This window comes from Zootermopsis nevadensis, unplaced genomic scaffold (genome assembly GCF_977971745.1).
Source record: "Zootermopsis nevadensis isolate Lab colony 2312 unplaced genomic scaffold, Znev_1.0 Znev_ptg000021l, whole genome shotgun sequence".
In the NCBI taxonomy this organism is placed as follows: Eukaryota; Metazoa; Arthropoda; class Insecta; order Blattodea; family Termopsidae; genus Zootermopsis; species Zootermopsis nevadensis.
Window position 1 is genome coordinate 12505348 of NW_028259153.1, and position 24051 is coordinate 12529398.

General features: G+C 37.0%; 1 protein-coding gene across 4 annotated transcripts in view; it reads right to left on the reverse strand.

Annotated features, from left to right (window-relative positions):
• Window positions 1–18865, reverse strand: part of LOC110841243 (tyrosine-protein kinase transmembrane receptor Ror) — a 90808-nt gene extending 71943 nt beyond the window's left edge. For 2 of the 4 annotated variants that reach the window (XR_015536201.1, XM_022086605.2), the window contains exon 1: window positions 18520–18865. Coding sequence is in view for 1 of the 4 variants with exons in the window: in XM_022086605.2 (XP_021942297.1) it covers window positions 18520–18619 (100 nt within the window). In the remaining 3 variants the exon portion in view is untranslated. Of the gene's footprint in view, window positions 1–1145; window positions 1262–10602; window positions 10747–18519 lie in introns of those variants that run through there. The other 2 variants (XM_022086612.2, XM_022086620.2) reach the window with 2 other exon arrangements.
• Window positions 18866–24051: the final 5186 nt, after the last annotated feature.

A 24051-nucleotide genomic window follows, 5' to 3' on the forward strand; every position in this document is an offset into this window, starting at 1 on the left:
CCCTTGTGTGTGGGTAACAAACCTTCCTGGTCCGTAAAAGTCGGGGAATACTTTAAACGACTGAATGACTGACAGTTTTCGAAGACAGACTGTACTCAAATAAAAGACTTTACATTATTTACGTGTTTTCTGTCAGGTTCCTGTAAGCCTGCTGATACATTTTAAAAACTTCATTTAACATTATTACTAATATATCAATAATTAAATTAACGTACGTTCCCATTATATGCATGTGTAGTCACACAATGAATTGTCTGTTAATTACAATTGTTCATTGAACTATAATAGTTATATTAATTGTTAATTATATTCAGTAACTTAAATTATATAGCGTCGAATTATAGGATGATTAATGAATAACGAACTTGAAAGGTTGTGATAGAAGCGATCGTGGAATAATGAAAGGTACTGACCCATAATTTGTTTGGAGCGACTGAGAAAACCACAAAAATCAACAGTAAGTGTCGAGATTTAAACCTGGAAGCTTATGAATAGGAGACAAATTGCTTACCACTCGACCCTTGTTGATTAATGTCACTGCACTATGGAAAGCGCTCAAAAACCATCTAGTTTTTTCCCCATCTGATTCTCGGAAATTCTGCTTTCATTTTGACACATTATAGTCACCGTGACTCATTGTATCTTGACGACTGATTTCGTGAGAGACCCTCTTTAAAGGCTTCACGACTGTCACTCTGAAAAAACTGCTCAGTTCTGCACAGTGTCTGAATTGCAACAAATATACTTAATAGAGAACAACGTATCACGCTGTGTTTGACCTGTCCCACATGACTAAGTTCCAGTCATAAGAAACTTCCGTTTTAGAAAAATGAAACGCGTATGGACACAATGCTGTACTCGACAAAAGCTTTTCCTAACTGTTCTGTACCTCATTACATCTCGTTAGTTTATTCTGAATTCCGAGAGTGAACTACTTAAGCGATCAAGGAAAATGAAACAGAAATTAAAACTTCGCAAATTTACTCGGAGCAGAGGCTCAAACTTTTCGTAGATACTTATATAAATTTCCCTTTTAAACTAGACTTACACCATTTAGTAACAAGGCGATTTTCCAGAACTCGCAGTATATTTAGGAATTTATTTTGGGCACCAATGATCGAGTAGAAAAATAATATGCTTCATACCTTTTTCTTAATGCTCCAATTCGAGGACACGCACAAACTTATGTAACATATTTCTTCTTATATGATTAGAAGTGTGACTGCCAATTCATTCCGTGAAGTTACGTGCCACACTCATCCTTACTCAGAGCTGCAAACTGACTGAGGCAGCCGGGGCTTTGTGAGTGAGAACTGTCACCAGGCAAGCCTCAACTTGTAAGAAAGATTGGCCGAAGCTTAAATAGAGGCGGATATCTGAATGACCTCCTGACACCTTTTTGACGCGGCAAATTAAAAATAAATTTACGGCTTCTACATTGTATTTCGTTTAGTCAAAATACGTAAATTACATAGTTCAGAAACAAAAAAAGAGATAGGATTACAGCAAGGAGCAATCATTGAGAACGTAGGCTGGTCGAGAAATTTCTTACATTTTGTTGAATCAGGTTTATTTTAATGATCAGAAATGCACGCAACTGGCCCCAGTCCTGAGTCAGATTAATCCAGTTCTCATCCCAAAGGCTTGTTTTCTAATTTCGATTTTAATATTTCACTTCTTTCTCGCCCTCGGTGATTTTAGTGCACTGAATAATGTTTGGTAAAAGGTACAAACTACGAAGCTCTTCGTTAGACCTATGCAGTTTTTGTAAAACAAATTGGACCTTGCTTCTTAAATGCATTTTTTGTAATTATAACATGTTATTGTCGCTGATTTGATATTAGATGTTTCTCTGGACCAATAAAAGAAGCTAATAGTTGCTCAGATGGTCAAGAATTTCACAGCCTTTTATGGAACCCAAAGATTCATTTCAGTGTTCACAAAATCCCACTACTTTGCCCTATCCTGAGCCACATGAATCAAGTACACGTTCTCAGATCCTGTTTTCCTTTTATAAATAAGAAGCAAATTCCAAACAAGAAGGCTCTCAAGTCGTTTATTCCTTTCATGTTTTCTCGCGCGTTCGTTCTGAACAGCTCTTGAATCGGAGTAATTAGTGTTTTAAACAAACCTTTGGTTCAGAGATGATGAGCTTCGGATCTTCGCATGTGCAGTTCGTATTCTGCAAGAACTCAATAATACGACTTAATGATGCTGAAGGTCTGGAACCTTGTAGGACCTAACGTCAAATTCAATACAGGACTATACACGCTATGTGGAGCCTCTCAAATTATGACTGCATATATGTATATCACCAACACGCACGAGTTCATACTCGTGTGTGCAAATTCGAATTTCCGGAATTCTGGATTACTTCCCCCTATCTGGAAACGTAGAGATAAATAGAAATATGAAAGAAACGCCCTTTTGTCTGTCATTCTGTGTGGTTGTGTCTGTGATTTGTTCCTTGGAAAGTGATCCACGATCTGTAATGTAAGCTGGTGGCATTACAATATCAGCCCACGCTTGCAGATAGCTAAAGAAAAGATACTCGATATAACAGTAGCATAAATTGTACAAAAATGTACCATAATTGAAGCTGAGGAGAATATTTTCACCCAAAACACAGAATGTAGTGAGAAACTGGAGAAAATTACGTAATTATTAGATCGGTGAGAGCGGAAGCGTTTGTAGCATGCACGAGGAAATGAAAATTGCATATAAAATTCAGCTGAAAAGTCTGAATGGAAGAGATATCTTTGGGACGTGTCGGTGCAGAATTGATCTCACAGAAATGTGGTTTGAGGGTGAGGACTGGATTAAATATCACAGAATATGAACAAATGGCCGTCTGTTAGGTTATGGTAATGAACCCTTGTTTTCCATAAAAGACGGTGGCGGATTTCTTGGCTAGCTGAGGATGATGTTGGCCTCTCAAGAAGGACTCTGCTCTACGAATTTAGTTACGTACAGTTTCCTGTTTTATATGCTGAAAATGAACGTGCTGAACATTTAAACGAACTTCTCACACACAAAACATCAGAAAACTGTGCCTCTTTCCATTCTGCTTGTTTTCATTAATATTAAAATCGCTTACGTTGGCAGGAATGTAATGCGACGATGTGTGAGAACATCATGTCGAAGCGTGAATCCAACCAACCAGGCATTTCGTTATATTGTACCCAGGCCTGGCCACTCACTACTATGAAAGTGACACATCCAATGTACTTGTACAAAAAGTGTAAGTGCCGGCTAGTGTGAACAGTGTCATGTGTCAGGCGGCAACATCCAAGATCCAGCCAGATTATTTTGTCTATATATTCGGAGTGTGAAGAAGTGTATCTGCTCCAAAGTTTTAGGCCTATAATATAGGTTTCGAGGAAAAACTCCATTTATCAGTATTACAGGCCACACATTCACGACATATTTCTTTGATATCAATTTTAAGATTATCCGTACGTCTGTGCCTAAATTATTGACAAAACTTTTCGATTGAAAGTTGGTGAAATGCTCAGAGTCATGAAAGTCGCAAACCATATCTAGTACAATTTCACCCTGAAGATGACAACTGCAGTGTTTGCCGGAACGTTTGACAATTGTCAACATTCGAAGCGGCCCATCCCCGAAAGCCGAAGTTACACATAGTCTAATTTCTATAGAAATTTCAAAGAAAAGTTTCACGTCTTATAAAATGTTCCTGGTCAAACTTTGTCCTCTCTTTCTGCTAGCTACAATGACAATGTTTGGCTTGTAATTGATGTCTTCGTTTCGCAATGTTTCTTATGTGTAAACACTCTGTATTTGTTGTAACTATCATAAAACGGACTTTACTCCGAGACCAGCCATGTGCCGGGTCAGAGATGAACCCCCTAACTTGGGACCGAGGGTATGATAATGTGCTGCTTGGTTAGGATCATCGCAGACCACTTGGAGTGGTGGTAGATGAGTATGGAGCAATGGTGGAATGATGATTAGGAAGGAAGAACAGTAAAACTCGGAGAATATGCTACCATGAATCTCACTTGAAGACATCTGGGATTGAACCCGGATTTTCGAGATGAAAAGGTGGCGTCAAGTCTCATGATCTCTCCATCGGTCTTTGTTTAACAGTTCATTTTTCCCCTGAAATAACTAAATTTTCCAAACTGCTGTTAAGGTTTAACAAACTTGAGATGGTAAAGTTGCGTCATATTGTGATATAATAAATATATATTATTTAAATCTTGTCCGTCTAATCACAATAAATTCTTATTAAATATTAAAATATTACAATAATTAACATTTAAAATATTTAAAATATTAAATGATGTTCTTTATCGAAATATTCGATTTATATTAGACCATCATTTTTCACGACATGTTTCAGTTCCTAAAAGAACTATCTTCAGGTGTATATAATTATATAAAGATTCAAATCAATAATAACTTAAATACAATTTCTGTATATTATTTTAGCGTACAAACACGGCAATATTTCCAGACAGATGTAACTCCTCTACAACTTTCATTTCTGGCTGATACAAAAACAACAAAAAACGTTCACCCACACTAAAGTCATATTGAGCATGATGCACATATACAGAACAACATCGAATATGTTATTAAAATGGAATAAAATCTTGAAAATAACATCGGTTGATATCTGATAAACATCTGATAAAAATGTACGCTAAAATAATATATAGAAATTGTATTTAAGTTATTATTGATTTGAATCTTTATATAATTATATACACCTGAAGATAGTTCTTTTAGGAACTGAAACATATCGTGAAAAATGATGGTCTAATGTAAATCGAATATTTCGATAAAGAACATCATTTAATATTTTAAATATTTTAAATGTTAATTATTGTAATATTTTAATATTTAATAAGAATCTATTGTGATTAGACGGACAAGATTTAAATAATATATATTTAACAAACTTCTTTAACGAGTATTGCGTAGTTTACGAAAAGGTTTCCGTCCCGTTGTGTTGTGGTGAATCGAAGAAATTGAGATGTGTCATTCCGTATGAGTCATCGTCATGTTATTGTGGGAAGCAGTCCAATACATAGATAAATGAGTTTGTACTGGAATGAGGATGGATCAATACAATTTACTGATGTCATGATGTACTAAATACACTTCCAAGTATGGAGAGAAGAATTTATTGTACGTTTTCTCAGATCCGTTAATCGATTTCGGCGAAGACACTACGCATTCCGAACAGTGAAATCAAGTTCTCAAGACTGTGAAGACTTGAGAGCAGAATATTTGTTTTTTTAAGGAAAAAGTGATTTTTTTTCAAAATCATAAATCATTCTTATCTATCTTAATATGGCTGTCTTCTAGGTTGTTGCGCAGTGTAGTCTGGTAGAGCACACCGACGTTTCAGAGGTGATTGCTGCCTCTGTCATCAGGGCAATCACCAGTTAAAAATGCTCTTAACAGGGCAGTTTTCAGAAAATCATTTCAAGGGGGGTTATTACTGTTGCTGCTGCTATTCAAATGGCTGATTGCGGTGATGATAGGCTTAAGGGCGAAGCATTTACAACCTAAATTAAGATCCGCGTAAATTACAGAAAATTACGTTTCTCCTTATATATACACTAATACACGTTTTAAATAAAGTCATTAACCGCAAATTGACTACATATTATTTCAATCAAATACTTACTCACCGCTTAACATAAATAATTTATTTTGATAAACCGTAAAAAAAATATTTTGTAAGATCATACAAGCTTCAGTATCACGAACAGTATTGTTAACTTAAATTTAAAAGCGACAAGAAATTCTAAAAGGCTACTGCTGAATTGTTTGAAAATAACAAGAGTGACAAGCATGAAACCATCTGCTGTGCCCGTAGCGATGAAGTTGCTGTATCATCCCCTGCCAAGGCTATGCCTCCGGACAACGAAAGAGATTTCTAACACTATCTTTTGCTAGTAAAGTGCATGACTTTTCCATTGTACAATAACAATAAAATTACAAGAAGTTTTTATGTCCTATTTTTCATAGTCTGCTTCTGGGAAACATTTTAAATGTAAGATTTGAGGTTTTCACAGCGGTGAGTATGGAGATTTCTGTCTTCTGGGTTGTTGCTGTCTTGTAGAAGTTTACAAATGTTTCAGAGGCACTTGCTGCCTCCATTCTCAGGGTGATAACTTAGTAATGGAGGCAGTAAGGACCTCTGAAAAGTATGTAAACTTCTACAAGACAACAAGGCGCTGCAACCCAGAAGACAGCTATCTTCATACTCGCCGCCGTGAGAACCTCAAATACTACTTAAAAATTCCTAGTTTCATTAATTAATATCTAGGAATTTAGTCACAATAGAAAATTAAAAATATGGAAAATAAAAATCATGAGAACTGGTGATGTTGTGTTTGAAACTTAATCCAGTTTTGTTTGATTTAGTACGGAATGACCCAGTGTTTAGTTAGAAAGATGACGTTTGCCTTTATGTTGCAATTATGCAAACTTAACAGATATGATTTTGAATAGAAACCGACTGTCAGTGTTGAACAGAGTGTAGACACAATATTCGGCCCTGTTTACCGAAATGAAATGTATGGCCGCGTACTCGCCATTTCTCTCACGAAGTGAATAGGAGCTAATGCGCATAATATCTACAAATAAAAAGAACAGGACTCAATAAACCAGTTCCAAAGAAACTACATATCTAACAGTGAGAAGCTCATCTTGTACGTACAAGACGTTATTGTGACACCAACTAAACTAAATAAAATTAACTAATTTGTTCCGCAAACAAACTACGTTTGCTAAACGAATTTGCATGTTACTAGTCAGAATACCAAACATTCCTTACTAGCCTTATGTCAAAGGTGAAAAGTGTTAAATAAGACATAAATATTAATGGTTCCAAGTTCCGACGTAAGGCATGCATCTTACCTTAAACCAAAAACATATGGTACATCCGTCATATGACAATTGATTTCAAGTCACTGGGCCTCCTGGAGGGGGGGGAGTGAGAGACCACATTTGTTTGTGTGTGTGTGTGTGTGTCGCGCCACGTTTTATTGAATTTAAAAGCATCACACTCCATGTATGATGGCATTGTTTATTTTTCGAATTTATACTTAGCTTTCACATACAGTAACATATAATCTACTTGTGTAACTAATTATACAGAATAGAGTCTTACTTGAGAAGCCAGTAGTCGCTCAGATAGGAAATTCTCCACCTTTTATTCAATACGAATGTTTAGAGGCGTGTTGTCGTGTAGCCAGATATTAATTCCTATCCTGAGCAAATTAAATCCAGTCCGTGCCTTCACGACCAAATTTTTAAAGGTAGGTGTTAATAGGATTATTGTACTCCTATGTACACCTACGTTTCACAAGTGGTATTTTTCCTTGAAGTTTCCAGACTAAAATTTCGTGCATATTTATGTTATTTCCCACTTGTACTACATATTGTCTGTAGGATTTGAATTTCTCACGGCGGTGAGTACAAAGATGGCTGTCTTCTGGGTTTTTGCACCATGTAGTCTGGTAGATGTTTGCCAACGTTTCAGAGGTCCTTGCTGCCTCCATTATCAGGACGATCAGTCCAGAAGACATACATCTGACGGAAAAGTTCGTGTATCTTTTTAAGTATTTAACTTTATGTCTTTCTGTCTCTCTGTCTGTCTATTTATAGGTAAATTTGATGAATAAGTAAGTGAATACGTCGCTGTGCTTAATTGATCACCACATCAAGAGTATGCATCCTTGTGCATAATCAAGTACCACGTAATGCTGAATTTAATTGAAGTCTTATTTCTAAGGACATTTCAAAAGTGCTAATACCGCATGCATAATTTATTACTATAATTTGTCATGATTATCTCTCCAGACGTACGGAATTAAATACGAGAGAAATGAAGGTATAAAATAATCCTCAATCTCTTCTATCAAAGTGTTCTAGTCGGTGGAAAGTAAATTTCAATTACTTTTCAATATTAAAAGAAAACACACGACGTAGATTATATAGTGGTGTATTTTGGTCATTCGATGACTCGGATTGGTATTCAAAAGCCTTTTCATCCTATTGTAACAGTGAATAATAAAAGCACTCATTAAGGGACCATTAAGACAAAGAACCACAAATATTACATACATGGCATAATATAAATTCGGAGTTGCCAGTGTTTGACACTGTATCGCTCTTTGTAAGAAATATTTGAACAACAAAAGTGTTATCTAACCGAAAATAAATATAATTAAGGATTTAAAACCAAACTGACTGAATTTGATATCGGTGTATTTAAAGTCATTATGAATGTGACGTCCGTGAGATGCATCTTCTGTGACTCATCTGTTTCATAAGGCACCGTACACACTGGAAATTCATGCTCAATAAAAGTTCGTCTCTCGTGTGGAGTAAATCGATGTGTTTATGAGCAACGCTGGAGAGTTGGCTTGGTAATCTGTGGAAAGTCCTAAATGACATGGCTTACTCATCAGAACATAAGGATGGCTGAAGGAATATTACTTGAATAGAACAACGCGAGACAAGAACTTCAGTGCCCCTCAACGCATTCGAAATTTAGTCTCTTAAAAAAACTACCGCTTCCAACTAAAATACCCACGGACAGAACAATCTCTACAAAGTAATTTTGAAGTGTATATATAATATTAGGTCCTTTATGTTTCAAGATGCATGCGAATGTAACAGGTCACTGGGCCTGGACATGGAGGGCTACTATGATGATTACATTGCATCTGCTTTGATTCTTGAACCACTTCGGTTTTGTATGGTTGAACGATCAATGCCGTATATTTGAGTAGGAAATAAAAGGAAAAGTTGAGTGCTGTTAATTAGTCTTTTCGATTATTTTACGATTCTATATCAACTGAAGGGATCGTGTAGCGTCGAATGAGAAATGGTAAAACCGTGGATAGAAGCCTGATCGCCAGACTCATAGTTTACAGAACATTGGCCTAGCGTAAAGACTGCAAAATGAATATTTCGTTAACACATTCATGTTATACCTTCAGATTCAGAATGAATACTGAATCTGTTTTAATCTTGCAGACTTTTGGTAGGTCTGTTTGTGAAGGAAACGGCTCAAAGCAAGATCTCTGCTTATACAGGACGACACAGTACAAAGCAAAGCGGATATTCTTCCACTCCGCGAGCGGGATTCCAATCCGCAACCGTGGGTAAAGACAGCCGCGCGCTCGCTGAGGTCGGCGGCGTGTTGCTTCTTGTTGGGCAGAAAGTTCTATACATGCGAACTTGTTAAATTGTAGAAGCAGAAACAAATATTCGCTTGAACGATCAAAGACTGTAATCGACTTTGTAATGTAATTACATAAATTAGTAATTTATATATGATTTTTTTAACTCAAACATCTAGTCCGAATTTCAACCCAAAACACCTCTTCTTAGTTTTGATGTTCGTACGAGTTAGTAATTTTACGAGGACGCAGGGTGTTTATAATTTTATGTACTCTTTTATCTTGTATTGAACCAAATATGTTATGTATAGCCACTGATGATGGCTTCATGAAGCCTAAACGCGTTTGGCAAGTAAATAAATAACCAATAATTGTGCTTATTCAACTTTCGTATGTAGACAGATATTTTAAGTTAGCTGCTGATGTTCACATAAGTTTTTAATTTTTCAAGTGAGAACAAAACTTCGTCAGGGTTGGTGTATAAATGTAAACCATCTTTCGAGTCACTTTCATGTCTTCTTGGTCTGTATACAGAACACTTCTCGAAGTTCACGGTTAGAATTTTTCTTTTCCTGGGTTATGGATTGGCAAAACCGCTAAGGTTTCTTTTTTCTTTCTTTTTTCCTTCCCCTTGCTCCCTTTCTTGCCTACCTCTTGTTTTTACCATGTACTTAATTATTTATGTGTCCCTTTTCCTTGTTTCCTTCTGCTCCACAAATGCAAGTGTAAAATTCTTTGGTGAATTCGGTCCGTATCTCCACACAGTTGGAATTCACGACACTGCATTGCGATGAAAGAGGAGCCGACAGCCTGTTGAGCTCAAACCGTGTGGGTTGACAGCTTATAACCGCCCACGATGAAGAAAATGTATGCCCGAACAGCTAAATACGGAAATTCATGTGGAATGCGTTTTTTTCAAGATGTTGCATTTCCCAGCAGGCACGTCTAACGAAGCTTTGTCAACTGTATAGTTTGTAAAACTTCCAGTGGAAGAATAAGTGCAATTATAAAATTGGGACGAAAGCATAACAGGAGTCCACCATTTTGCCGTACGTGAACGTCATTGTTGATCGCATTTCGTAAATGCTCTGTCCATAGAACCAGTACCTTTTCAGTTAGGACCAGAAGTCTGTTTCGTTATCATTAACAATTCCAGTTGTCAATTTATCTTCTTAAAAGTCTTCCAGTATTCCAGTATTTTGTGGGCTAAAATTGAAGTCATTCTTCTGGATATGATTTATTTCAGTCTAAAATAATGTATTTAATTTATAAATACATTTTATACATTACTAATATAGCAACTGCTGCGATCATTAAATAAAGCACGATGGCATGAGACATCACATAGTGATCTCCTTCACTCCTATTTGTGTTCGGGCTCACAACAATACATATTACGAATTGTTTAAAGAAGTTTTTATTGATGTACCTTCACGAAATGGGCGCAGCGTTTTAGTGTCTAACCCATGAGCGCTACGTCAAGATCTGCCTCAGTCCTCACCTCGCTGACGTTTCGGCAACAATCGAAAATCGTAGCATATGTTTTCTTGTATTTTTCGCGTGTCCATGCCTCCTAAAAGGAAGAGAATTAAGTTAGAAATGCAAGTGAAAATGTAAAAATTGTGAAGAGAAAAAATATAGATATGTAATTTATTTTAAAGGGTACGCAGGCCCACAAAGGCATAGGCTGACTTAATACTTTGTTCGCAATCATGTCGGGAACTTGTCGCTCGCGAATATGGAGCACTGTGTGTTTCAAACAGAAGTGAAGTTTTTCGTGCAGAACGATTTGTCTTGCTCGCGGATCCTGTGCCTAGGAAACCATACGTAACGGGAGTGTCTTCTGCAAGGGTTTGCGGGAATCTCACCTTCTTCATGATCTGATGTCCTGGTCCCGTGCGAGGTGAGCTTGTCTTGCGCGGTCACACGGCAACCAAGAAGGAGGACGGGCAAGGAAAATATGTTTGTATATTTTAAACACATATATACAGTATATAGTACATACCTTCGTGTGCAGGAAATACGCGGATCGACAACATTCACAACGTACACCGATATTCTTTATTGAGGGTATTGAATTTTAAATAATTAACAGTGTATTGTAGGCCCACAGAAGTTACGTAATTGACACAAAATATCTAATTTATAACATATAATGATAAATATATAGAAAAAAAAATTGGAACAAAAGAAGGAAACCTGGAGAATTATATTCCTTAAAATAATATTATGTCTTATTTACACTTTGTTCGTAAAAATTAGACATAGTCCTACACAGAAATTTCCATCCTCACAACCAGTTTCTACGAGATCAGTTTTAATGGATCTGAGGTTTTCCCTAGGTTAGTACGAAGTTATTGAGCCGTGTAGTCTGGTAGAAGTTTACCGACGTTTCATACGATGCCATCTTAGTTTCAGTGTTTCTTGTCCATGTCGTTTTAGGTCTTGTGGCCGCTTTTGAACAGTGTCACTTCTAAAATTCTGTACTGTATGCATTAGTCCTCGCCCCCTTTGCAGCTGAATGCAGACTTACCGTACATTTTCACGTCATACCGTACTGGGCGCCCTGTACTGCTATAAATCACTACGTTTCTTGCTATGCAGTGTTCTACATTGCCACTTTCTCCAGACTTCTTAAATCTAGATATTTTGGTGAACACTTCATTCCTCTTACCTCAAAGATGCCGTCATAAGTCGTATATCATACCACACATAAGCTAGACTTCGTATGCTCAGTAAACATTTTGGTCCAAACAACATGCAGCTGGAGATTTCATTTTTGTGCGCTCAGTGTTTGGGTTCGACACCGAGCAATAAAACAGGCGAATATTAAATTTTATGAACATCCGTCCCGCCGAAGTGCATTTGTTTCGTGTGTATAAAGATAAAAATATGGACACACGGACGGACCGAAGCGAATAAGTATTAATTATTATAGATGTTGTCTTATTCTGCTAAACGAACTGTTACCGGAGTATTGGCGATACATAGGCTACAAATTGTAGATTCAGTTTGTTTGTCATTGTACTGCCGTTTTTCAGCGAATGTTACGTGAGTATTAGATTACGTTTGAGTTCAAACGCAAGAGGACGGATGCATTCATTAATGACAGGAATACGAAACAGCCTCAGATAAGAGGCATAAAGATTAACACTGTTTTCGATTTACGCGTTACAGGATTATTTAATGGCGCCGTATCAATTGAAAATGCCACTTAACGTTGATTTTAATATAAGCAATTACAAAAGTGATGTAATTAGATTTCCTATTTTAATCAGCTGACTACCTATCCGTCAGTGAGTGTTTCTTTGGGAACATAGCAGTAACTCGGCTAATCATAAAATTCCCCACCTTTTAAAGAAACCTAAGGCTTGCTGCATTGTACATAAGAATCCGCCTATCCTGAGATAGATTCATTCAGTCCTTTCTCTTATATCCTAATTCTTTATGATCCGTTTAATATTGTCCTCTCATTTAAGCCTTGTTATCCCAAGTGTTCAGGTTTTCTTGCTAAAATTCTGCACGAATTTTCATCTGCCCGATCTCTAACACATGGCACGCTCATCTCGTCTTCTTTATTAGATCAACGCGATGATATTTTGTAAATAATAAGATTTATGAAGCTCCACACTACTCAGTTTGTACCATTATCCTATTATGTCGTCCTCCTTAGTTCCAAACAGCCTGCTCTACAAAATAAAATACAAAACAAAATATTTTGAACAGCATGGTAGCAAGCCTTTCCCGAATGTAAGCTGCTTCTAATTTCATCTTTGGTGTAATTTTGATTTGTTACTGTCGTTTATAATAACTACCTGAATTTTAGTTTTTAACCATTTGGGGAAAAATTACATTTATTTGTCGTCTGAAATCAATATGAAGTTATCGACTGTGGTAAAATGATATTCATTTTGTTTCATGTCTGCAACTTACCAACGGTTTTAACAACAGACGAACAGCAAACAGCATGTTATTAAACAAACAAATTATTTAAATATAACCGATCCCTGAACCCAGATCAAAGTCTCGGTAGAATAAAGGTCAGAATTACATACATGGTTGAGTTTCTTGTCACAAATTCCGTGTCGGGTTTAACAGCTCATGGCATTAATACATTACTCTGTCACCACACGGAAAAAAGTGAAAAATTCTGTACTGCAAATTGGAGTACCGCGTATTTTGCAGATGCCAGAAACCGTAATATTAATTTATTGCTGATGCAGACTCATAGGACATTTAAAATTACTTTACTGTGATCGTTTTGCTTGTAACGCCGTGTAGTAATTTAGCTGGTTACCAACGTTTCGGAAGAACGTATCACTTTAGTATTCAGGGTAGAAGTGAAACATTGGTAAATAGCTACAAGCATACATTACGTCATAACCCATATGATCATAATCGTCATCTTCACTCACCCCAAGTATGTAAAATTTATCTCTGCTTAATATCATTAAATGTTAAATATTTGTTATAAATGTATTATAGGGCATTTCAGTGAAACAGGCTGAGCTTTTCTTCAATGGTCTTCCGTATTCACTGTTCTGTTTCCAGATATTAACACTACAAAGAGACCGGAACTATATTTCTCATGTTTTGTTAAAAATTCACCGTACTCAGAAATATTTCACTTAGATCTCAGATGTGCTGGCGTATTACAAATGCTTGTATTTTATGGTATGTATAATTCTGTTTCGTTTGTCAGAAAACCTAGGAAGGCCGATTTGAATACCGTGTAATAGTGTATTTGACTGATTCAAAATCCTATCCGTTATTTAGCAGATGAAATATGAGGACATATGGACAAATGCGACGTAACGATTATGTGCTTATGTGATGAAGTCTGCGCAAATAGCGCATAGACGCTGCAGGAAAATTGCAATTGTGTCTTCATAGTGCGTGTTTTACGCAGCACAAAAGTATCTAACATTTATTTAATTTTAACAACAACATTTTAAATTAAGTTTGTGTATAGACTGGAATAATAAATACATACTTAGTTCAACACAAACATGACGCATCTAAGCTACAAATACATTTATTTAATGTTAAGTTTTGTCGAATTGTTTGGTCAACAGTCATGCCAAACATTTAAACCAACAATAAATATCAACCCTGATGATGGAGGCTGCAAGGACCTCTGAAACGTTGGTAAACTTCTACCAAATTACACTGCGCAACAACCCACAAGACAGCCATATTTTTGTAATTATTTTATTTTTACAGTATGCACCTGAATAGAATTTCCAGCACATATTTATAAGATCAACATGCCGGCCTTTCGTAAAGTGTTGAACGAGTACCTTCTGCTCGCAGAATGCGTGCAGTTTGAGCCGCTTCAGTTGAATTGTTTTAATTTTCTCCGTTTCCCTATCTGAAACGTTTTAATAAAACTTGTAGTGAATGCTTTTATCTCATTCTTTACCAGCTCACATTTGTCATTCTGCTACTGGTCTCCACATAACTCGCACTAAATCATTTTTGAATTATCAACACCCTAAATCTATACGTGCTTAAAACTTTCAATGTTATCCATATCTGAGTTCAAAGGTTTATTGATATTCCGTATTTGCCTCCATCTTACATTCCTTAACAGTTCCGTGAAATGTGAAGAAATTTCATAAGGTGAAACCTGTTGTGAACATTTTTCTGTACTTAACAACTGTATCGTATTTGGGAGGCCCCGGGTTCAAACTCCAGCTTGGAGATCGGCTATTCTGACTAGGTTTTCTGTGGTTTTACTCAGTACCCCAGGCAACTGCCGGGGAATTCCTTAAATTAGGCTACGACAGCTTCCTGCCACATCCCTTCAAATTCATTATTCACTAACATACTCTCATTCGACGCCATATATCCCAGTTCGTGATAGAGCGCCCTTAAATAAACTATAAATAAATATTAACTACTGTATTAGGACCGAAGTATATTTCCTTTTCTGTGTAACAGTCCCTCACCAACCGTGGAGTTACATTCCCGGAAAAGCCGGATTGGCGAAACCGGGGTTTGCGGCGCTGGGACCTTTTGGGAAATCGTGATCAGAGGAACAGCGGTTGCTAGACGAACTAAATTGCCTCTGTCTTCACTCTTCACAGAAAATTCGTAATGGCTTTAGACAAAGTACGAATACTAGAATTAGTCACAAAGAGACTTGCTGCATTTATCCAGAAGCTACTGTGAACACGGTAATGAAACTGCGAATTTCACAAAAGTCCGGGAGTTTGAGTAGCTAAGCGATTACTAATTTGTCATGAAGGACTCTGCTCCATGAAGTTAGTTTAATTAGGATTTCTGTATTGCCCTTCCCAAGACAGTTATCAAAATAATATAATATAATATATTCTGACTTGAATGCTGACGTATTGTAGACTATTACAATAATAGGCCTGGTAACTATTATTGCTATTAAATCCTAAAGAGTTAGTGCTCTGAATTCCGAAGTTGACCACTCCAGTAATGAGTGCTTTATTATTTATCTTTTGTAGACCATATTTGGTGTTCGGACTACGTTTTGCTGTTACAAAATAATATCATATTGAACAACGATGATAGACCTACACTGACGCCGATGTCTTTGCCTGGGATGGAATGCCCCAGAAGGCATGCAGAATACAAAGTCTATTAATAATCAGAAAGAAAATACGGATTGAAATGTAACGTTACTGGCGCTGTCATCGATAACAAGAAAAAATCTTCATTTATGAATCAATATTTCATTAAAGACGAAGCTATACATGTGGAATAAATGCGTAAAATAACGAGAAAATATTCAGTAGCGTTTGATGATTTGTTTCAGTTGAAATTGAGGTAAGATGAAGTACGGAAACTTAATGACCGCATTTTAAATGATTTCAGTTTCTCATGGCCGTAAGTACGAAGATGGTTGTCTTCTGGGATGTTGCGCAGTGTAGTCTGGTAGACGTTTTACTGACGTTTAAGAGGTTCTTGCTGCCTCCATCGTCAAGGCGGTGAGTAAGTTACTCTCTTCTTAATACATTTTGTTGCAAGGCTTTTGGATGCGATTACAATATTTGAGACGTCTAGTTCTCCAGACTGTGATGATGTCGGGTGGTGGTATTCAGCGTTATGGCGCCACGAAGAATTTTAGGTGAGTACCGACGTTTCGGAGGAACACACTTCAGGTTATCTACCTAAAAATCCACAAAGTTCCACAACCCAGGTTACCAATCACAATGGTGGTGGTTAAACAATAAGTGAACTTATTAATTTTACTTTGCCTCGTTGTATCTTCATTTTATCTCAGTCTTGTTGGCTAGCGATCTTGTGCAAAGTACGAAAGTTAACCAGTGTAAATAATGTTGGTAACAATGATTGATTGATACGCTTAATGATGAACCAAATGGACCGAGGAAAATGTTCCCGTGACAAATTACTTCCACAACAACAACTGGCTGGATCAGTAGCATGAATAAATTATTATTGAAGCGACTCTAGCTACGAAAATCACGAGAATGTTAAATAGTGAAGCAGACTTTCTAAGTTGCACACGCCTATAAAATCAGTAAAGCTGATATCTATACTTTCATTTATACAATGTAATAACTTCTCCTTCAGAAGTGCTGTGCACGAAATATTTAGTTTTACAAAATTTAAACCAATTTTTATTTCTGTTAGTAAATGTGTATGAAAACAACACACAGACTTTCCTCCAGACACAATGTTCGTCATTTCGTGAAGATAATGAAATTGTGCAATTACATTCTTTTAAATTCTCCTCCCTGTTTCCATCCTTATTTAAAAGACGAAGATGTTTTATACCGCTCCGTTATTTTATTGAATTCTTTAGGATTAACACTAAACAAACTCCACAATAATTAGGATATAATCTCCATTATTAAACTGAAACACTTAGAATCTACGCGTTACAAAAATTAATTTTCTTGTTAACACCATAACTTGTACGCATTAATGTTTACCGAAAGGGGATCAAAGTATTTGAACCTAAGAGAGAAGTGACAGGAGGTTGGAGAAAAAAATCATTTGAGATGTGAGGGACATGTAGCACGCATGAATGAGGCGAGAAGGGCACTCATCAGTTTAGTCAAAAAACCAGGGGGGGGGGACACCATTCGGGATGCCTAGGTGTGGGTAAGAGGATAATATTAAAATGGAGGCCGCAGACTGGATTATTCTACGAACTGGTGGAAGAATGTTGTAAACACGGTAATTAAATTTTCCAGTTCCATAAAAGGAGGAGAATTTTGTGAATTGTTTTCCTGAAAAGTCTTCTATATATTATAAAAATTAAAAACATAATAAAACAGTAAATTAATTATGTTATGTAACTTTGAAATAACAGATGTTTCACGAAAAACATTTCAGTCTTAAATATGCACCCGTACGTAAATTCTACAAGATGAGGTTAGTAATAATTTCTATCACTATATTTTGTAACGTCGTGACACCAGTACTTTCTCTTCCACAGTACAATTCATATCTGTAATATTTATTGATCCAGCTCTACACAACTCATGCTGCTGTAACATGCAAATCGAGCAGTTAGTTTTATTACGCACTAGACCCAACACTTTCGTGGCATAACATCAGCATCATACCGATGATTTGAAAAGAATAATCTCACACAATCGTATTGCACTCTGTTATGTATATATTCTGCACTATTAGCACTTGGGGAGTTCTCTGGTTCCCACAAAGGTTGACTATAAGCCTCCACAGATTATCGTGGTCAGACACTTATCGTTCACTTCTTAATTTCGGGATGTCCCGGATTTGAATCTCGCTTAGGATACAGATTATACTGACTGATCGTGGATTTACTCAGCCTCTCCATATTATTAATAGGTCACGACTTCTTGTGGCCACATCCTTTCCAATTCACGCATTCTATACTATTTTATGCCACGTAGGTTTCCGCCAAAAGTCTGTAGTTGAAAGTTCAACTTTAAATTAGAAAAGAAATATTATTTGCTTCTATTTCAGAGCTATGACAATATGAAACATCATTTAATGATAAGAGTTAGGCTTTGGAGGAAGATGGCCAATGAAGGTAATGCCCATTGAAAATGCCTAATTTCAGTGAACACAATTGATAAGGTTACTCGCCTGATAAAGAAAACAGAATCGGCTTCCGAAATTTTGAGTGGTTTTAAAACGTAAAAGAAAGAAAATCCCCAAAAATATGCACCAGTTTAATAACAGGCCTTCGTAAAATCTCTGGACTAATAAATATCGGGGGTGGATATTTTTCTCTACGCCCGTTCGGTGTTTGTAGAAAAATAATTGTTGTGCAGTATTGACTATTAAGCAATAGAAATCATCATTTTGGCTACGACAAAGTTGGATAACAGTTGCATTGTTGTCGGTGACTTACCTTGCTTCTGCTCGCCCGTTATCTGAGACACCTGTGGCTGCGTTGACAGGGTGTCAGGAGTCTCGCTGAGCGCTCGGCGTTTCTTCTGAAAGATACCCATGTCCACTAAAGATTTATAAGAATCCTAATTCACACACAAAATGACATTTGTTTCCGCCATAATTGGCACGTTTCACGAAGAAGCTTGTCCACATTCTGATTAAGGATCACATAACAACGTCGGTCGACGGAGTATCCTCGCGCGCTGCTTGAACCCTCCCTCTGCCGAACAGTGAGATCCAGCATCGACTAAACAGAAGCAGCCGTCACCCACCAACTCACTCACTCACTCACTCACTCTGACTCTCTTCCTTGCCACGGACCCTAGCGCAATTCTATCAACACTTCAGATTGTTCAGCATAAAAAAAATGTATTGACATCGCGCATGCGTTCCTGTGATGGAACCTCAGACGTTTTCACAAGCATTTTCATTCACCCTCCCCTTTCAGTAAGCAGCACCCCCATGGTTCTCATCACAACCCCTTTTCTTAGTTTTTATTTGTCGGTGTGTGTGTAAAAAATAAAGCCTATTCATAATCTGTTATCCTCAGACCCAGCAGCACACAATCGTCTGCTTTCTGAAATGAGCCCCCATCGTTAGATGGTTAGGATGTCATCAGATACTCTGTCTTAGTGTTTGAAAAACACTTCTGCTCCTATTTACACAAAAGATTCATAATGTAGGAAATAATGTGATGCCTGTAAGGTTCAGTTGCTACAGTTTAAAACGGTCTCTTTGACGAAAAAGGGAAATGACGACAATTTTTTAGACTTCTAATATACAAATAACATTAACACTGTGTTCAATCTCATTATCGTCGCTTCGTGTTAAACACAAAAGTTCTGCTACACGTGTATAATACACGTCTTTCTTCTAAACTGCAAGTGAAATCGCAGCTTCTAACAATTTTTAACGGAGCAGACAAAGGGATTACTCAACTGGGAGGCAGGATGAAGTAATCACGAAGTTGTACAATTGAAATTCGTAGAACTGTTTTTCTCCATCGCAATAATATATGGTAGTCCGTATAAATGCGTTTCATTGTTACGTTAAACTACAAAATATGAGGTTTTGCAGTGTACAGAGTACTTCAAAAATCCCTGTGCACGTACAAAAACATTATTTCTCATGGTAAACTTATTTTTACAACGCAGCTTAAATGGTTGACAGATGGCTGTAGTCAAGGTCCAAAGGCCCCTGATATACAAATTACGTACTTGCGCCGTCTAGGGTTTGTGTTTGCGCTCAGGGACTTTTGAATCACTCTGTGCATAGAACGTACTGAGTTCTGGGAGTTCCTCGCAGAGGTTGGTGATTAAGCAGCGAATAATTTTTTAAAGGTTATTGGGTTCAAAAGTCGTTACCATCCTACATGCTTTCCGGCAAACGATATTTAACGTTGAATTCGCACATATTTTGTAAGATTGTGAAACTTCATCCGTTACGTTGAGACAAGAACATAAACTACATCTGTGTGCAAACAAAGTGCTTTGGAAAATATAACCAAAATTTAAGAAGTGCGTATGTGCCGACAATTTAGGATAATAGGCCTACAGCCACTCACTCGTATGCAAGTCATCTTCGTATGGGAAGATGAGAAATTCATATACAGTCAATAAAATCTTCTCGGGAAATCAGCCGCGTTAACTGGTTACTGTAGTAAACCGACGTTTCGGGAACCAACTCTGTCCCCATCGGCAGGGTTCTGATGCGACTGGATAGCTCGGAAGTCGCCTGTGTACATCAGAACCCTTATGATGGGGACAGAGCTCGTTCCAGAAACGTCGGTTTACTACGGTAACCAGTTAACGCGGCTGATTGCCCGAAAAGATTTTATTGATTGTACTCGCCTTAAAGTCTCAAATCCTATAGCATATACAGTGTTCGTACAGACCTCTTGGAAGGCAGCGGCCTAAAGGCCGGCAAAGAGATTGAGGATAACATTAGGAATATAGGATCTTAGGTAAATGGAACTTATATAGGATCGTGTCCAATGGTGGGCTTTGTAAATTAGCGATGCTGAACCATAGGTCTGACATGTGAATACTCGGTTGTTCCACAAACCACCTTTTCCTGGAAAATAACTAGAATATTATACGGACGGTACAAATGAAATAGAGCGTGCACGTATTTCGGCTTCGAGAGTACTCTCTTGTTTATTGGTGAAAGTTCAAATCTCAAGGCTGTTAAAGTTAACAAAAAGTTCAGAAACAAGTTCCGATTTTTTCACCAGTTTTGATTCGTTGTTATGGATTATATTTCATTCCACGAGAGAAAACGCAAGGGGCTATATAGTAATACGATAGCTAAATCCCACTGGCCACATAATCATTGTGATAATACTGAACTAACAGAGCAGAAAATTGCTGTTTTAAATTAAAACAAACACAGGGCTTTTCCAAACTGCGAGCATCTCTTTGGGTAGAGAATTAACGGAGAGGAAAAATGTAATTGTTTTCTGCTACAAGGAGATTTGAATCTTTGTGAACTAAAAGAAGTTATGATCCCTCCAGTTATGTTGATTTACGGTTGAATGAAATCATTCATATACACCAGTAGGCCTAAGGGCTTCCGGCATATTTTGCCTCTCAGAAGATCGTAGCATACATTTTGATTCTTTATATTTTACTTCCAATTTTGAAACAACTTAACAAAGAACAAAATTTCGATCTTTGTCTTTCGAGTTGTGATACCGTCACTTACAATGTCTCACGGTAATCTATCCACGATTTTAGCCAGGAGCTTCGTAGTTGAAGATGAATAAATCCGCGGTAGCGGCACCAACGTGAAGCTGCGTTTAGTCTCGTGTTCTCAAATTAAACATTCTTTACTCTGAGACAGCCAGGGGCCGGATCAAACCCGAAGCCCCTAACATAAAACCGAGGGTGTGATAATGTACTGCTTGGTTAGGGCCATCGCACAATTCGTGGGGCGGTGATAGATGAGTACTGAGGAAGGGTTGAACGATTAAAAGCAGGGGAGAATATAAGAAATCCCAGAAACTCTGCTCCATTGTCATTATAAAATACACGGGAAATTACGGAATTCCATTTGTTTTATTTACTCTTTGGCAGTGGTCTGTAATATTGAAAAAAACATTAAATTAAACCAATAAAGTCTACATAAAGTTATTCCTGAACGTTTGATCCCACCCTCTGCTGCAGGGATGGAAAAAATTTGATGAGGGTTAAAAATTAATTCTTCCCAAAGCGACGTTAGAATAGTGATAAATAATATGGCCTTTTATCTGATCATAAATAACGGAAGTAAATTTTTGTAATTATAACAAATAAATACATGAATTAATAAAAGATAAATTGTCATTATTTTTAAATAATTGTGTAATCACTAAATAAATAGGCCCAGCCTAAATTTTTACTGAGGCGAGTGATAGAACATATCATGAACTTACAAGCCTTCTGAACAATAGGTATAAAGAAAACGCACACTGGAACAGAAATGTTGAGGCCGGTAAGGACATTAAATTGCGGCATTTCTAAGGACAATAATCTTCATTACTTTGTAAGTTTTCGTTGTTTCTCTCAAGGATTGCATTACAATAATACAGGAAAGAGTTTTAGATATGGACATCACTACTTTATTATTTTATAACGGTGTTTAATACTAGATTTTTCGTTATAAACACCAAAAGAACTTTAGATTCAAGACGAATAAACTGTCTGGCAGCTTTAGTTTAAATGTTGGAAGAAAGTTTCATTGTTTTACTTGCTTCAGAAACGTGAAACCCTTGTCACGAAACTATTGTTATCATGAAACTAACAATTCAGTCAGAAATTAAACAGACCAGAAAGCCTAATCCGTAACAGCTGAAGAATCACCAAACAAAAACAAGACTGGAAAATTGCACTGCTCTCCACATTTGACTGCTTGAATTTTGAAAATGCGTTTATTGTGATATATGCCTCTCATTTGTGTTTGTATACTCGATGCCTAAACCTATTATAAATGCAAATCTATTATTACAAGCCTATTATCAATATAGAAACCACAACGCACAGTCATAAATATTCGTTCACATAATAAACACAGATAACAGGCTTCGATTTATTTAGCGGAAATAAATTATGTTCCATTGTATTTCGTTAAATTTGCATGGAATCAAAAATGTTTTAAATTTATGTTAAGTGAATCACTTGTTACAGTATGACGCGTCCCCAGGTTGAGTGTGAAGAGTGAGAACTCCATATGTTAAGGGTAGCTGTGAGCACGTCGATTAAGCAGTCGCAGACAGCCGACAAGAGGTGATCCTTTGACTTGAGGGGCTGAGCGGGGGCTAACAATTCCTCGTCGTATAACCCTGTAAGTCTCGAAATGCAACACAGGGTTTCGGCTGACTCGTGTGGACACGGGTTGCACAAAAGCAATGTCTTGACTGTCTGAGTGATCACAATTTCTTCTGCATTGATTGTGCTCCATGGAATTAATTTAAGACGGTTCTTTAGTCGTTAAAATAGTCCGATCTGAATTAAAATGGCAAAATTTGGTCGTGAAATTTTGAAACATAAAATGTAATCAAAATCGGTTTATTCGTTCTGGCGTTGTTCATACGTAGTGACAGACATACGAACAGACGGAGAGATTTAAGAGACACTCCATAGGCTTTAAAACGCACCTAGAAATGAAGTAAATAGTTTTACTAAATTGATATTAATTTGGAGGAAAAAAACTATCATCTACTCAACAAATTAGCCGTCTCATATGTAGGCCGAAGGTTCATGACCTTGTTCACAAAAACCCTTTCCTGAATCCGAATAATCCAGTTTGCACACCCATGTCCTATTTCTTTAAGATCCATTTTAATATTTTCCTTCTATCTAGGCCCAGATCTCCAAAGCGATTTCTAACCTTTCCAAGTTCCCGACTACGGAAATGACGTAATAAATTATTTATTATCTTTCTCCTGCCCATTTCTTCCTCCCCGATTTGATTGCCCTAATTGTATTCTGTGAATAGCAGACCTGCGAATTACAAAGCCCCTCATTATTGACGAACGCTGAATCCACTAGAAATATTAGAGTGAAGCAAAGAAGTCTCTTGCATCCAGCATTTGATGAAACTGGTATACAAAAGTAATTCTCATAATAAGATAACATCTGGCTGATTTCAAAAAGGACTTCTTTAAATTTGTTATGGATGGGTACAAAAATTCGAGCAAGTTTTGCTAAATGTGAGGCATGAACGCAACTGGCAATTCAGTTAACCCTTTGCAGCGAAATCTCATCGAAGTATTATTTAAACTTTCGGTCAATACCGCAAAGTAAACATGATACTTTTACATTAAAGTAATTTATTGATTAATAAATTCTGTGAGGAAAATGCTGATTTTTATTGTTAAAACAAATTACATATAAGTGCGCTTTTAAATATCGATTAATTAATTCAGATCCGTTACAGGTGGGTTTAACAAAGGCAGGATACGATTTAGTTCTATAATAGACTTCTGTAAACACGGTGATACATTTTCCGGTTT